Genomic DNA, 15,856 nt, shown 5'->3' with positions numbered 1-15,856 from the left:
GATTAGCTTGAAAAAATGTGGAGACCCAGAACCAAGAAGGCTTTACAGGCACTCTTCTGTGAGAAGCGAAGAGAAGCAAAACATTTCTCGGTCTTTTCATTTTGGGGACAAGTCACCAAGGATTGAGAGCTGACAGGAGATTGAGAGACTGACAGGGAAAAAAATTCAAGGGTCTAGAAAAATACTCAAAATTGAATTCAAGTGAAAAAACTGCTAGGTGGGGTCTTTGAAAAGGACCTAGAAATCTATCATTCGATGCGCAAGGGAGTCGTGAGTGATTTTTTTGAGTCCTCTATATAAGACACTCTGATGGAGAGAAGATGGGACAGAAAAAAAATAGATTCTGCAACTGGGGTAAGGGTAAAACTCTCCTGTGTGCCTCTAGAAGAAACGCGGGGCTCAAATTTAACCTTTCCACCACTGGCCTGAGCTATATTTAGAAGAGCCTGAATGTTATCTCAGCCTGTTAAATGGCACCAGGAGCCGATTAGCCCACTAAAATATCCTAATATAGAGTGTTTCTATAACGCAGAGAAGCAGCGTGGTCTACTGGAAAGAACATGGGCCTCAGAGTTAGAGGACCTGGGTTCTGATTCCGGCTCTGTTGTGTGACCCTGGGCCTGTCACTTAGCTTCTCTGTACCTCTGTTCCCTCATCTGTAAAATGGGGATTTAGACTGTGAGCCCCACGTGGGACAGGGACTTCACTTTTCGGTTACCTCATCTGTAAAATGTGGATTAAAGCTGTGAGCCCCTAGTGTCCAACCTGATTAGCTTGTATTTACCCTAGCTTTTAGTACAATGCCTGGCACATAATAAGTACTTAAATACCAAAAAAAAAAAAAAAAATCCACCCAAACAGAAAAGGAAATATTCATCAGAATCTGGAAGCCTGATCCCATAAAGACTTCGCGTTAATTAGCAAGATATTTCCTCCTTCATACCACTATTTTCTACAAGGCCTTTTTGCCTTAGGATCTTGGAGGTCTTACACCTCGTCTATTAAAATAATCCTTGACATGGGATCGCTCCTCTTTGATGGGGAAAACTGAAGAATTAAAGTCCCAAAGCAGGGAAGTGGCATGACCTAGTAAATACAGCATGAGCCAGGGAGTCAGAAGGACCTGGGTTCTAAACCTGGTTCTGCCAATTATTTTTTTTATGCTATTTGTTAAGTGCTCACTATGAGCCAGGCCCTGTTTTAAGTGCTGGGGTAGATACAGGGCTATCAGGTTGGACAGAGTTCACATATCATATTGGGCTCACAGTCTTAATCCCCATTTTACAGATGAGGAAACTGAGGCCCAGAGCAGTGAAATGACTTGCCCAGGATCACACAGCAGGGAAGTGGCAGAGCCTGGATTAAAACCCAGGTCCCCTTTACTCCCAGGCAAGTGCTTTTTCCACTAAGCCCCACTGCTTCTCAATCAAATGATTTTAGCCTGATACACAACCTTTTCTGCAGGGGTGGTGAGGAAGGGGGGAATTTGTTTCATTTTTGGGGGGACTGCATAGGCAGTTAGGACTCCCTAGCCATGATGCATCCACTGACTTCATTACCGATAAGTCCTCCGTGCGCTGGCTGAGCCTGGATATCCTAGACCTCATGGATTCCGTCCCCATCTCTAATTCCATAACCTGTTTGCCTTAGCATTTGCTCTTGAAGTTCCTTGGCTTTATTCTACATTCTTTTGTTGGCAACGCATTTGCCCCCACTTGGATTAAGAAATGATGAGAGTGTTTTGGTTGTCTTTTTTAAATAGGATATTTGTTAAGCACCCACTATGTGCCCGACACTGTACTAAGCACTGTGGTAAATGTGAAGTAATCAGGTTGAACATGGCCCATAACCCCTGAGGGGCTCACAGTCTTCATCCCCATTTTATAGATGAAAGAACTCGGCCCAGAAAAGTGAAGTTACTTGCCCTAGGTCACACAGCAGACAAGTGGCAGAACAGGGATTAGAACCCTGAGCAGGGACTGAGAAGCAGCGTGGCTCAGTGGAAAGAGCCCGGGCTTGGGAGTCAGGGGTCATGGGTTCGAATCCTGGCTCTGCCACTTGGCAGCTCTGTGACTCTGGGCAAGTCACTTCACTTCTCTGGGCCTCAGTTACCTCATCTGTAAAATGGGGATTAAGACTGTGAGCCTCATGTGGGACAACCCGATGATCCTGTATCTACCCCAGCGCTTAGAACAGTGCTCTGCACATAGTAAGCACTTAACAAATACCATCATTATTATTATTATTATTATTATTATTAATGGATTGATCACGGGCCTGGAAGTCAGGAGGACCTAATCCCAGCTCTGCCACTGTCTGCTGATCTTGAGTAAGTCACTTCACTTCTCTGTGCCTCAATTACCTCATCTGTAAAATGGCGATGAAGAGCCTGAGCACCATTGGGGGACAGGGGCTGCATCCAACCTGATTAAATTGTATCTACCTCTGCACTTAGAACAGTGCTTGGCACATAGTAAGTGATCAACAAACACTGTAATTATTATTATTAACCCAGTAATTATTATTATTATTATTATTAACCCAGTTCTTTCTGACTCCCAGGCCCATGCTCTACCCACTGGACTATGCTGATTCTCAGTTTAAATAAACTGAAATCTCTTAAAATATTGCACTTTTTGGGTGTGGTTTTCCCTCTATCCTGAATTTACCTCACAGCTTCAGCTAAGCACAGTCTGTCCCATCAGTCTCCTGGCTCTACCCACCTCTTCACTCCAGGACCTCTGCATCTGTCCCTGGATTTGAGAAGCCCAGACATGGCCACCTTAGGGAGTAGACACTCGAAAACACACTTTTACACAGATGGGACACCCTCAAAGCAAGGCACATTTCTGCTCAAGCACAGTGAGATGCAATGGCCAGTGTGAGTTAAACATCGCAACGAGCGCAAAGCACCTTCACTACAATATTCTTTGCTTCTTCAACATTTCGCTCTGATTTCGGTTTTCAGAAACACTCGGCAGCACTTCCAAAGGGCTCAAAAAAAAAATCTTGACCAAATGCCCTGTATGAGATTAGCACCATTGTAAAACTGTAAGCCTAAACCATAATGCTTGTCAGTGCAACAGTGGAGGATGGAGAAAGAGAACACTCCAGTTAGAAACAGGGTGGCTAATTTCTCACAGATTGCTTCTAAAGCTCTTTGCCCCTACCCCATGTACAGAGATAAAAAATAATGAAAATCTTGGGATGCCCTTTGCTCCCTTTTTGAAAAATCAGAGTATCTCTATTTCCCCTCTTAGTATTTTTCCTCTTCAAGTCGGACATCTGGTTAAACTTTTCAAAAGGCCTCAAACTCAGCGACTTACTCCAAAGCAGGTCTCAGAACTCTGACTTTTAATGCTTCCAGTATTCGGTTTAACTCCACAAATGGCTCTTTCTGGCTTGGGTCTATTGAAAGACCCGATTCCTGAAAAATAGAAAATCCCTGTGAGTTACCAGTAAACCAGAATTACACCGACAGCATTTAAAGCAAGGATACTTTCGCCTGACAAATTTCAGAGGCTAGGAAGGGCTGGAAATCCCTTGAGAACAGAAATCCGTCTCTCTTATTTCTCTGCACTTTCCCGAGCCCTCATTATGGTACTCTGCATTCAGGAGATGCTCAATAAACATTACTGATTGATTTAAAATAATTTCCTGCTAACGTTCATCTCCTTGGTAACAACTCAAAACACATCCACGGATTCAAAGACCTGGGATTAAGCACTGTATATCCCGGATGCTCAAATACGGCAATAAATTACTTTTAAAATGGTCAAATATTCATCTGAGGGAAAAGCATGTATCGCCTGCACTGGGTAAGTTTATTTAACATTTATTGAAGCCTCCTTGAGCAAGTTATTTAACCCAGCCCAGTTTCTTCACCAGAAAAGTACAAGATGCCAATAACTTGTCACCAAAGCAATAGCGGTCAAGTCCTTTGAGATTCCTGCGAGAAAGACACCCCAGTATCAGAGTTGTAGTTATTAGGGATAGTTATTCTTCTTCCTGGTTTACGTGGTTAGGACAATTTTCTACTAAACACCATTCTGCGGTAAACACGGCAGTGGTGGGCATTGATACTGGGGAAGGAAATATAACTAAGAAGCAGTTTAACTCTAATTAAGAAGCGGCAGAGCCTAGTGGATACAGCCGGGGCTTTGGAGTCAGAAGGACTTGGGTTCTAATTCTGCCTTGGCCGCCTGTCTGCGGTGTGACCTTGGTCAAGTCACTTCCCTGGGCCTCAGTTACCTCATCTGTAAAACTGGAGTTGAGCCCCATCTGGGACAGGGACTGTCCCCCATTCACTTTGCTCGTTATCTACCCCAGCACTTAGTACAGTGCCGGGCACACAGTAAAGCTTGTTGTGGGCAGGGAATGTGTCTGTTTATTGTTGTACTGTACTTTCCCAAATGCTTAATGCAGTGCTCTGCACACAATAAGCGCTCAATACATGCAACTGAATGAATGAATGAATAAGCACTCAACAAATGCCATTATTACTTTAACTGGGGCAGCTGGGGTGCACTCGGCCAGTAGCGGGGGTCATCAGGATGAGAAATGCTCAGGAGATACCCCTTTTTTCCACTCTAATAATAATAATAATAACAATAATTACAGTATGTGGCTCACCAGTGGCTGGAGGGGATGATCAGAGGCGGCCACGGCACTGATAAACAGCATTAGTGGGTGTGGTGACGATTTGAAACAGTGTCAGAACAGGGAGATGCAAGGGGGGAAGGAGGGAGAGAAGATAGAAGCAGCATGGCCTAATAGAATGAGCATGGGCCTGGGAGTCAGAGGACGTGGCTTCTCATCCTGGCCCTGCCACATGTCTGCTGTGTGACCTTGAGCAAGTCAATTCACATTCTGAGCCTCAGTGACCTCATCTGTAAAATGGGGATTAAGACTGTGAGCCCCATGTGGGACAGGGACTGTGTCCAACCTGATTATTTTATATCTACTCCAGCTTTTAGGACAGTGCTTCGCACATAGTACAATTATCATCATTATGTCCCATGACTGACCTAGGCCGCTGATCACAGAGGGCAGCCGTGCTGCTTTCGCTCTTTGCTGCTGCTCTCACCCTGATGACAGGACGTCGCAGAAGACTCAGGTCGCGTGCACCCTAATGTCATTACCGTAATCCTCTTTTTGGGCGAAGGCAGGGAGGGACAGTTTGGGGTGAGGAGTCTGAAAAGAACCCTTCAAGAACTGAATTCTCACTCGTTCCCCCCTCAAAATCTACCCTCTCCAATTCCTCTCCCCAGCCAGCACGAGGATGGGAGGGAGGGGAAGGAAGGACGAGCGATGGTTTCGAATAAGCGAGGCTGGGGAGGATTATTCACCATCGACTTCCGCGTACGACATCGCCCCCGGCCCCTTAGTTACCTGACAAAGCTCCTCCGCTACATCCAGCATTCCTTGTCGGAAAAAGTGCTCTACCATCACCTCATTGAGAATTCTCTGGCTGTCGGCCTGCCAGCAGCCGTCTATCGCCACGCTGCTAATGTCGGAGTCAAAGTTCTGAAAGGCACAATTCAGCGGGTCATCAGCGGGGGAGGAGACATCACCTCAGAAAACACGTCGCTTCTCCACCGGACCACGTTGGGGGGGTGTTCCTGCCTGCCTTCAGGGGCTCTCAAGGACCACCCACCCCAAAGGACGAAATCTATACTGTACTCTCCGAGGGCTTACTACAGTACTTGGCACACAGTAAGTGCCCAATAAATACCACTGCCTGAATGATGGGCAGGATTCATAAGGGAAGAGGTGGGGGGAAGTGGCAGGGAACGACATGGGTGACGGGTTGACAGAGAGATGATCATCATCACCATCATAATAACTATGGTATTTGTTAAGTGCTTACTATGTGCATTGTTAAGCACTTAAATACCACAGTTATTATTACATACATTTACAGATGAGGTAACTGAGACCCAGAGAAGTCTAATGACTTGCCCACAGTCACACAGCAGCTCTGTGGCGGAGCCGGGATTAGAACCCAGGTCCTTCTGACTCCCCGGCCTGTGTTCTCTCCACTAGACCATGCTGCTTCGGAGCACAGGGAGTAAGTAAGCGGGCTCTAGAGGAGCGGAGCGGGAGGGCTGGGCTGTAGTAGGAGGTCAGTGAGGTGAGGTAGGAGGAAGCGAGCCTCGGGTCAGGACACAGCCGGCCTCTGGCATGACCCCAATCAAATTGGAATCACAGATTTCCACTTAAATGGGCTACATGAGTGTCCTCTCTTCCCCACAGCCCATTTCTGAGATCCTACACCCATCTGCTAACTCTGTCGTATTGTCCTCTCCCAAGAGCCGCAGCTTGGTGTAGTGGATAGAGTACGGACCCGGGGTCAGAAGGTCATGGGTTCTAATCCCAGCTCTGCCACTTGTCTGCTGTGTGACCTTGGGCAAGTCATTTCACTTCTCTGGGCCTCAGTTGCCTCTTCTGCAAAATGGAGATTGAGACTGTGAGCCCCACCTGGGACAGGGACTGTGTCCAGCCTGATTTGCTTGTATTCACCCCAGCACTTAGGACAGTAAGCACTTAACAAATTATTAACCAAATTATTAAATATTAACCATAATTATTATTATTAAGCACTTAGTACAGTGATCTGTACAGAGTGAGCACTCAAATACCACTGACTGACTAAATAAGCTACTCTTCCCCACTAAGCAAGAGACCTGAGGATCAATTACTGAGCTCTTACTGCTGGCTCTCCACACAATACAACAGAGTTGATAGATGTTGATAGACCACAAAACGTTTACAGTCAACAATCTATCAGTGATATTTATTGAGCTGTCTGTGTGCAGAGCACTGTCCTAAGCACTTGGAAGAGTACAATACAATAGAGTTGGTAGACATGTTCCCCACCCACAAGGATCTTAGAATCTCCGGGGGCAGGGGTGGAGGGGCAGACATTTCAATAAATTACTGATAAGAGACAGGCCTGTGGTTCCAAGTCCTTTTTTTATGGTATTTGTTAAGCACTTATTATGTGCCAGGCACTGTATTATGCAAAGGGATACAAACGAGATCAGGAGATCCATCAATCAATGGGATTTATTGAACGTTTACAGGGTGCAGCGCAGGAGGTTGGTACAATCCAATACAGCCTGGATCTGCATAAGAAAACTCGATGCCCAGATTTCTAACTGATTAGGAAACTCCACTGCTGCTTTTGCCCAGCAGTTTTATTACGGAATCGCTTAGCCAGAGAGCCCGGGCCTGGGAGTCAGAAGGCCATGGGTTCTAATCCCCGCTCCTCCATGTGTCTGTTGTGTGACCTTCAGCAAGTCACTTCACTTCTCTGGGCCTCAGTTACCTCATCTGTTAAATGGGGACTGAGTCCGGAGGGGGGTCCCAAGTGGGATGCACCCACTTGTATACACCCCAGTGCTTAGTACAATGCTTGGTACATAGTAAGCGCTTAACGAATATCACAATTATTATTGTTTACTAGCCTGGCCAGTCCCTATCTAGTTTATGAAGTGAGATTTGAAAACACCTTACTGCTTCACTGAAATTATGTGTGAGCTCGCTGTGGGCAGAGGGTCTCTCCACTCTACTATGTTGTTTTGTTTCCTGTATTGCTTTCTTTTTAATGGCATTTGAGAAGTGCTTATTATGTGCCAGGCACTGTTTTAAGCGCTGTGGTAGGCAGGAGTGAGTCACAGTCCTTCTCCCATGTGGGTTTTCAGCCAGAGTAAGAGGGAGAACAGGTTTTCTAGACTGTAAATTCATTCCTGAGAAGCAGCATGGCGTAGTGGCTAGAGCATGGATTTAGGAGTCAGAAGGTCATGGGTTTCAATCCCGACTCCACCACTTGTCTGCTGCGTGACCCTGGGCAAGGCACTTAACTTCTCTGAGCCTCAGTTACCTAATCTGTAAAACAGGGATCGGTTATGTGTGTTTAATACAGGTGACTAATTCAAGTTTTAGTTGGGTGTTTTGAAGTAGGCAAGGCACTCGAGAGAAAAACATGACATCGTGGAAGAGATGGACTGGAGAGGGTGTTGTGGAAATGTCTGAAAACAGCTGCGATATTAGCTAAATCCTTTCCCCTGAGGCGAGAAGCAGCCTGGCCTAATGAATAGACCCCATGCCTGGGAGTCAGAAGGTCATGAGTTCTAATCCCAGCTCCACCACTTGTCTGCTATGTGACCTTGGGCCAATCACTTCACTTCCCGGTGCCTCGGTGACCTCATCTGGAAAATGGGGATTAAGACTCTGAGCCCCATATGGGACACAGTCTGTGTCCAACCTGATTAGCTCATACCTACTCCAGCGTTTAGAAGAATGCTTGACACATAGTAAGCACTTAAACACCATCATTATATCAGGAGAGCCAAGCCCTTGTACACATGTTTGAAGTTGACTGTCTCCTTCCTGATGCCTCGATGATTGCTTGTAGCCTGGTCATCTCACAGGTAAAAGATTTTGGTGTGGCCTAATGGGCAGAGCCCGGGCCGTGGGAGCCAGAGGACCTGGGTTCTAATCCTGGCTCTGCCACTTGCCTGCTGGGTGTCCTTAGGCAAGTGGCTTCACTTCTCTGTGCTTCAGCCTCCTCAACTTTAAAATGGGGATTCAAGGACCTGTTCTCCAACTTACTTGACTGTGAGCTCCATGTGGTACCAGGGACTGTATCTGGCCTGATTAACTTGTATCTTCCCCAGAGCCTAGAACAGTGCTTGACACATAGTAAGCACCTAACAGACACCATTTTTTTTTTTAAAGAAGGGGGCAGAGGGAGAAAATGAGGAAGCAGAAATACAGGCAGGAAGTCCCTGCCTACCCCTTTAAATACATATCTGTCTTCTTTTTTAAAATGGTATTTGTTAAGCGCTTAGAAGTGCCAGGCACTGTACTAAGCACTGGGACAGATACAAAATAATACGGCTGGATTAATTAACTGGATTAATCCCTGGAACTACATGGGGCCTGGTTGGTCTACATGGCAAGCAGCCTGGAACAGTTCGGTGGGTTTGATTTTAGCGCCTTGTCTTTAATATCTCATCATCTGGAAATGATCTGTTTGATTTCCAAAATAGAGTCCATAAGGCCGCAGTCATTCAGGAGGCCGGAAGGGTCATAAACTGTCCGAGCCAAAATGAGTTCCTTCTCAATCGGATCACTAATCTCCCTTAATCTGCCTAAATACACGAGGCTAGGCCTGGGGCATATAGGCAGGAAACGGGTCGGCTATTTCTGTTGTTACTGTCCACTCCCAAGCACTTAGTACAGTGCTCTGCACACGGTAAGCGCTCAATAAATACGACTGATGGAGTAAACTCCCTGAGGGGAGGGAGTGTATCTACCAACTCCAGTGTTGTATTTGCCCAAGGGTTTAGTACAGTGCTTTGCCCACTCTTAAGTGCTTGTAAAATACGATTGATTGATGGATTGGGGGATAAATTGGGATTTTCCCCCAACTACTCTTGAGAAGCCCCTGTACTGCTAGAAAAAAAGTTTCCTTTCTAAACATACGGACAATTGTAAGCTGATTTTATCCAGTGATACATTCATTCATTCAATCGTATTTATTGAGTGCTTACTGTGTGCACAGCAGTATACTAAACGCTTGGGACAGGACAAGATAACAACAAAGACACATTCCCCGTCAACAACAACCTCACAGTCCAGATGCACCAACTCTAGTTAACACCCCTTAGCTGTTCTTTCACCTTGCGTTGGATGACGCCAACCTGAGTTTACCTGGGGAAAGCTAGAATATTAGGATCCACAAAATGCCCGGAATGGACAAAGCAGAAAACCGTGGAAAGGTTTTTTTTGGTTTCCTGTAACTTCACCCTCCAACAAAGAGTTAAATATATTTTTTAAAAACCCACAACAACAAGAAACTACGGCATTTACATAGCTAGGATTTTACAAATGGATGAATCACACCCAATTCTATTTCTCTCCCCCGCCCCCGGCTGTTCTTTCTAAAGATAGAACGATGAAGCATCCGAATGTAGCTGACAGCTGCTTTGGCTAGGGCCAGGTCTTCACAAGTTTTGGCTTGCACTGGGTAACCAAACCTGTAATGAGCGCCTTTGTATGGAGAGGGGCACACATCTGCACAGCAAAAGGGCCAAATTCACTCCCTCCTGACCTCATTCATTCCTGGTCTCTTTCTGTTTTGGGGTTGTTGGGTTTTTTTGTGTGTGTGGCATTTGTTAAGCACTTACTTTGTGCAGGGAACTGTACTAAGCGCTGGGGTAGATACACGATAATCAGGTTGGACAGTCCTTGACCCACTTAGGTTCCACAGTCTTACTCCCCATTTTATAGGTGAAGTGAGAGGCACTGAGAAACAAAGTGACTTGCCCAAGGTCACAGAGCAGACACGAGATGGAGCCGGAGTTAAAACCCAGGTTTTTCTGACTTCTGGGCCCGGGCTCGATCCACTAGGCCACGCTGCTTCTCTGCTAGGACCTGACGCTTGCCAATCAGGGCTGGAAAGCCTCCGGAGCTCTTTGTTAATAATAACAACAGTGATATTTGTTGAGTGTTTATACTATGTGCCAGGCACTGAATTATGTGCTAGGGTGGATTTGAGCAAATTGTGTTGGACACAGTCCCTGTCCCAGTCTCAATCCCCAATTTACAGATGCAGTAACTGAGGCCCAGCGAAGTGACGCTTAGGTGATTATGGGCAGGGAAATTTATTCATTCCTTCATTCACGCATTCATTCAATCAGTTTAATTTATTGAGCGTTTCCATTAATTCTGTTGCATTGTCCTCTCCCAAGTGCTCAGGACAGTGCTCTGTAGATAGTAAGCGTTCAATAAATACCATTGATTGATTAAAGTGTCTTACCCAAGGTCACACAGCAGACATGAGGGGGAGCTGGAATTAGAACCCAGGTCCTTCTGGGTCATCCCTGGCCCAGGCTCTATCCACTGGGCCATGCTGCTTCTTTCAAGCCGCCCACCCCCACCCTAACCCCTGCCCCTCTTCTGCACCACCTCCCCCCAAAAATGAAAGATTGGCACCTCTGCCAAAGAGTCCACATCTTAACCCTTCTTTCCAGACACAAAATGGTTTCTGGTTAACAAAACAATAACCTGTCAGTCAGCCAACACAATAAACTTCAGTCACGTGACGTTGTCTCATCGTGTAGGCATTTCAAACAACCATTATGTGTGACCTAAACATTACTGGCTTCCGGGTGGAGACATTTCTGCCTGTCTCTCACAGACGCACCACAAGGAAGAGGCCTATTAGACGTGATTCCTTAGCTTTTTCTACCTTCTCTCATGCCACACCCGACGATAAGCTTAAGTATCCCCTCCCCGTATTTTTCAGGTGTCCAATGTGGATGGGTAAGGATGGAATAGAGGGTATTAGGATAAATACTGTAAGCTCTTCTCTCGACTGTAAACTTGTTGTGGGCAGGGAATGTGTCTGTTATAATGTCTTCTCCCATGCGCTTAATATGCTGCTCTGCACACAGTAGGCAATCAGTGAATACGAGTGACTGACTAAATGCACTGGAACAGTAAGGTTTTAAGGATACACTGATGTTGCACGCTCCTTGTAGGCGGTGACTGTGTCTACCTACTCCACTGTATCCCCTCTCAGGATGGCACCTGGAGAGTTTCCAGTGCTCTACCAATCTCAGCTACGGGAGGGAGTGTCAAGCAGAGGCACATCCATTTCATTCCTAGCTTGGCCAGTGGGAAGCGAGTGGAATGGCATCTGCTACAAGTCAAAACTCACCTGTGCTGGGCAGCAGAGGCATGGGAGACAGTCGAGAGCGGAGACTCACGTTTACCGTGCGGAGAAGGCAATGGTAAATCACTTCCATATTTTGACCAAGAGCTCTGTATGGATCCACTACCAGAATGATTATAGATGGAGAGTGGGGCGTTCTGGGAGGGATGAATCCATGGGGTCGCTATTCGTCGGAAATGACTCGACAGCATAAAGACAAGGCTCTTCTGTACTCTCCCAAGTGGGAGTTGGGCCTGGGAGTCAGAAGACCTGGGTTCTAATTTAGTTCTGCCACTGATTTGCTGTGTGACCTTGGGCAAGTGACTTTACTTCTCTGAGTCTCCGATTCCTCATCTGCAAAATGGGGGATAAGACTGAGTCCCATGTGAGACATGGAATGTGTCCAAACTGAGTAGCTGCTATCTACCTCAGCACCTGGTACAGTGTTTGGCACACAGTAAGTGCTTAAACAGACTGTAAACTCGTTATGGGCAGGGAATGTGGCTGCTAAATCTGCTGTACTGTACTCTCCCAAGTGCTCTGTACAGTGCTCTGCTTATAGTAAGTGCTCAAAAATACTACCGATTGATTAAATACCATAAAAAAGGTGATCTGCACATAGTACTTGCTCAAAAAAAATCTACTGATTAAGGATCAAAGGTTTGTAGTTCAGACACCAGACAGTCCTCCTTGGACACAAAAATCCAATGTGTTGTGCCTAGGCTTTCTGATAGCTCTTGTCCACCGTCAACATCTGAGAATCTGCTGGGTACAAAACACTTAATTTTGGTGAGAGCAGCCGTTGACACCATCTCTCTAGGATTCACTAACAGTCAAGGCTCTGGTTGATCTTTGAAGACTAGGTGAACCCCTCCTAGAGCTAAACTTGGGAGGATGAAAGCCTCCTCTCTGGCTCCCTGTGATAAGTGACTCAGCTTCATGGTACCTCAAGATGACTGGGGCAAACTACTGATATATAACCTTCTGAGAATACTGAAGATAAATGAGAGTTCTAGGACCTTCAAAAATAATAATAATAGTGTTACCCAGTTGTGGATTTACTGCTGTGCCAGTGGGGATGACTAAATGTCTTACCTTGGGGGAACCTTTGGTTTTGCTTAATGGCTACACAGTTAACTGGGTACGGAATTTGTCTGCAGGCCAATGGAGATCAATTCTTTGTGTCACTTTTAAATTCTCACTGGTTTATGTGAGAGAGGGGAAACATATTCTAGAACCTTTCCAAAACAGTCTGACTGAAGGAAATCCAATTTTTTCCCCCTCAGTTTCTCCTGGCCAATCGATGGTATTTATGAATCGATTATTGTGTGGACTGAACTAAGCGCTTGGGAAAGTACAATACAAAAGAATTGGTAGAAATGTTCCCTGCCCACAGCAAGTTTACAGTCTAGAGGAAATGAAAGCAACGTGAAGGCTTTGGCAGATATGCCCTCTCCCCCAGCACCGCTTTTTTTTGAAAATAGTATTTGTTACACGCTACGTGCCAAGCACAGTAGTTAGCTCTGGAGAGACACAAGTCAATCAGAGTGGGGACAGTCCACAAACCACACGGGGCTCACGGTCTTAATCCCCATTTTACCGAGGAGGTAACTGAGGCACAGAGAAGTTAAATGACATTCCTACATCTTTCAAAATTTGGTAAGGGTGAGACTCAAACGAGACCCTTCAAATAAGAACTGGCATTGTTCAAATGATGGCCACACATTTAAAAGAAATGATAAATGATGACAGGCTTTCAACTAAGATTAAATTGCAATGATTTATGATGGAGGCAAAGACAGTGAAAGAAATGATCTATTCAGACAGGAATTCTCTTTCTGACAGTGGGCCCAAACGATGGTGGGAAGAATCTCACGACAGGTGCCCTCCTGGACATTTATCCTCTCGGTTAGGGCCCTACTTTCTCACAACCCTTGCCTTTCCTTCTAATAAACCCACAGACCATTCCCAAACATTAACTAGACTGCCTTGCCTTCCTGATACTACTGAGATGTTCGACCTGCACAAATCCCCAAGATAATGAATTTTACAGGCTTCCTATCTTCTTTGTTCTGGTCCCCCCCCCCCCCATTCTGTTGCCGGTGACACATTTTCAATGAGATCTCTAAAAGTGGGGGGCCTTGTTTGGGTTAACTCAAATATGACACACCTACCTTCACACAGGCAAATGGTCAAGCAAGTACAGGAAGCACTTTGGGCACTAGCTTCGTCAACAAGGCCAAAAAGGAGGTCAAAAGACTTATTCGAGTCAGGAGTTGAGTCAGGGGCCTAAATGGGACAGAACCCCTGGGTTTCAAGCCTTTTGCTGAAACCACCAGAATACTGAATGTACTGCAATCCCACGTTTGTTTTCACTTTGAAGACAGAAAATATTAGGTCATTTTCTACCAAAAAAAAAAAACCCACACCTGCCACAGTACCCTTTAAACCCTTTTACACCAAGGGGAAAAAACATATTAGTAGCCTTAGGCATTTAAATGTTCTCTAATTATACAAATGGAGTTCAAAACACCCAAACACACTTGGGAAGAGATTTACAGTGAGGTATTACTTTTCCAGGCCCTTTTATCATAATTAGTTGTCAGGAAGGCATCCGCCTAGAAAGATCACATATAGGGCTTTTTGTCTGTTTCCTCAGGGCACTTTCCCTGGAGGATTTGGGGGGGGGGGGGGAAGAGTGGTGGGGTAACTAATAATAATAATAATAATGATGGTATTTGTACCAAACACTGTTCTGAGCACTGGGGGGGGGGGATACAAGGTAATCAAGTTGTCCCACATGGGGCTCAGAGTCTTAATCCCCATTTTACAGGTGAGGGAACCGAGGCACAGAGAAGTGATTTGCCAAAAGTCACACAGCTGACAAGTGGTGGAGCTGGGATTAGAACCCATGACCTCTGACTCCCAAGCCCGTGTTCTTTCCACTGAGCCACGCTAATAAACCAATGGTATATATTTTTTAATGATATTTGCTAAGTACTATGTGCCAAGCCCTGTTTTAAGCACTGGGGCAGATACAAGTTGATCAAGTTAGACACAGTCCCTGTCCCACATGGGGCTCACAGTCTTAACCCCCATTTTACAGTTGAGAGAACTGAGGTCCAGGAGTGAAAAGACTTGCCCAAGCTCCCACAGTAGACAAATGGCGGAGCCAGGACTAGAACCAAGTTCTTTGACTCCCAGGCCCGTGCTCTATCCACTAGGCCACGCTGTTTCTTTACCGTCTGCTGTTTGTAGAGCACTGTACTCCCGTTCTAGGCTGTGAGCCCGTTGCTGGGTAGGGATTCTCTATCTGTTGCCGAACTGTATTTTCCAAGCGCTTAATAATAATAATGTTGGTATTTGTTAAGCGCTTACTATGTGCAGAGCACTGTTCTTAGCGCTGGGGGAGATACAGGGTCATCAGGTTGGACCACGTGAGGCTCACAATCTTAATCCCCATTTTACAGATGAGGCAACTGAGGCACAGAGAAGTGACTTGCCCACAGTCACACAGCTGACAAGTGGTGCTCTGCACATAGTAAGTGCTCCATAAATGTGACTGAATGAACGAAAGAATACTAAGAGCTTGGGAGAGTACAAGACAACACAGTCGGGAGACACGTTCCCTGCCCACCAGGAGTTTACAGTCTAAAAACAGTAGTTAAGGTAAAGGATGGTCGAGAGGAGGAGGAGGAAGACGACTCTTTAGAAATCCATATTACCACACCGCAGCACCTCATCAGTTTGGCAAAGTACAACTCCCACACACAAAGAACCAGGCCACTGAGAGGGGAGCCGCATGGTTTTTGGTTCAAGTCCCGTTTTGGGGGCAGAGACATCTGTCGGAAACGGAGGCTCATCGGGCCGTCGGATTACATTCCGGCTAGTTGCTTGAGATTACTTGTTAGGGTGGTTCACAAAGGCCTTGTGGCCCAGAGGCCCCATCCGCCACACGTTGGCTCGCTCCTTCCCAGAACTCCAACCGTCCCAACAGCTTTCCGTGGTTAACAGGAGCAGTGGCCTTGTCAGAGGGCTTCAACCGAATCAGTCCGCCAACGGACTAAGCTCGCTCTCTCACCCGTTCCTTCCCCAATAACATCCGTTTTCGAGGATATTGCTTCGCTAAAC

General features: G+C 46.0%; 1 protein-coding gene across 3 annotated transcripts in view; it reads right to left on the bottom strand.

Moving 5' to 3' along the window:
• RMND5A (required for meiotic nuclear division 5 homolog A) overlaps nt 1-15,856 on the bottom strand; it is a 62,517-nt gene that overhangs the window by 23,512 nt on the left and 23,149 nt on the right. Inside the window, exons 1-3 of one of the 3 annotated variants that reach the window (XM_007671894.2) lie at nt 15,451-15,623; nt 5,392-5,526; nt 3,327-3,427 (exon numbers count right to left, since the gene is read on the bottom strand). In XM_007671894.2, coding sequence (XP_007670084.1) covers nt 3,327-3,427; nt 5,392-5,526; nt 15,451-15,588 — 374 coding nt within the window. In that variant the 5' untranslated portion in view covers nt 15,589-15,623. Of the gene's footprint in view, nt 1-3,326; nt 3,428-5,391; nt 5,527-15,450; nt 15,624-15,856 lie in introns of those variants that run through there. The other 2 variants (XM_029083144.2, XM_029083142.2) reach the window with 2 other exon arrangements.

This window comes from Ornithorhynchus anatinus, chromosome 18, assembly GCF_004115215.2.
Source record: "Ornithorhynchus anatinus isolate Pmale09 chromosome 18, mOrnAna1.pri.v4, whole genome shotgun sequence".
Taxonomy (NCBI): Eukaryota; Metazoa; Chordata; class Mammalia; order Monotremata; family Ornithorhynchidae; genus Ornithorhynchus; species Ornithorhynchus anatinus.
This window is presented reverse-complemented; position numbering and strand designations above follow the sequence as displayed.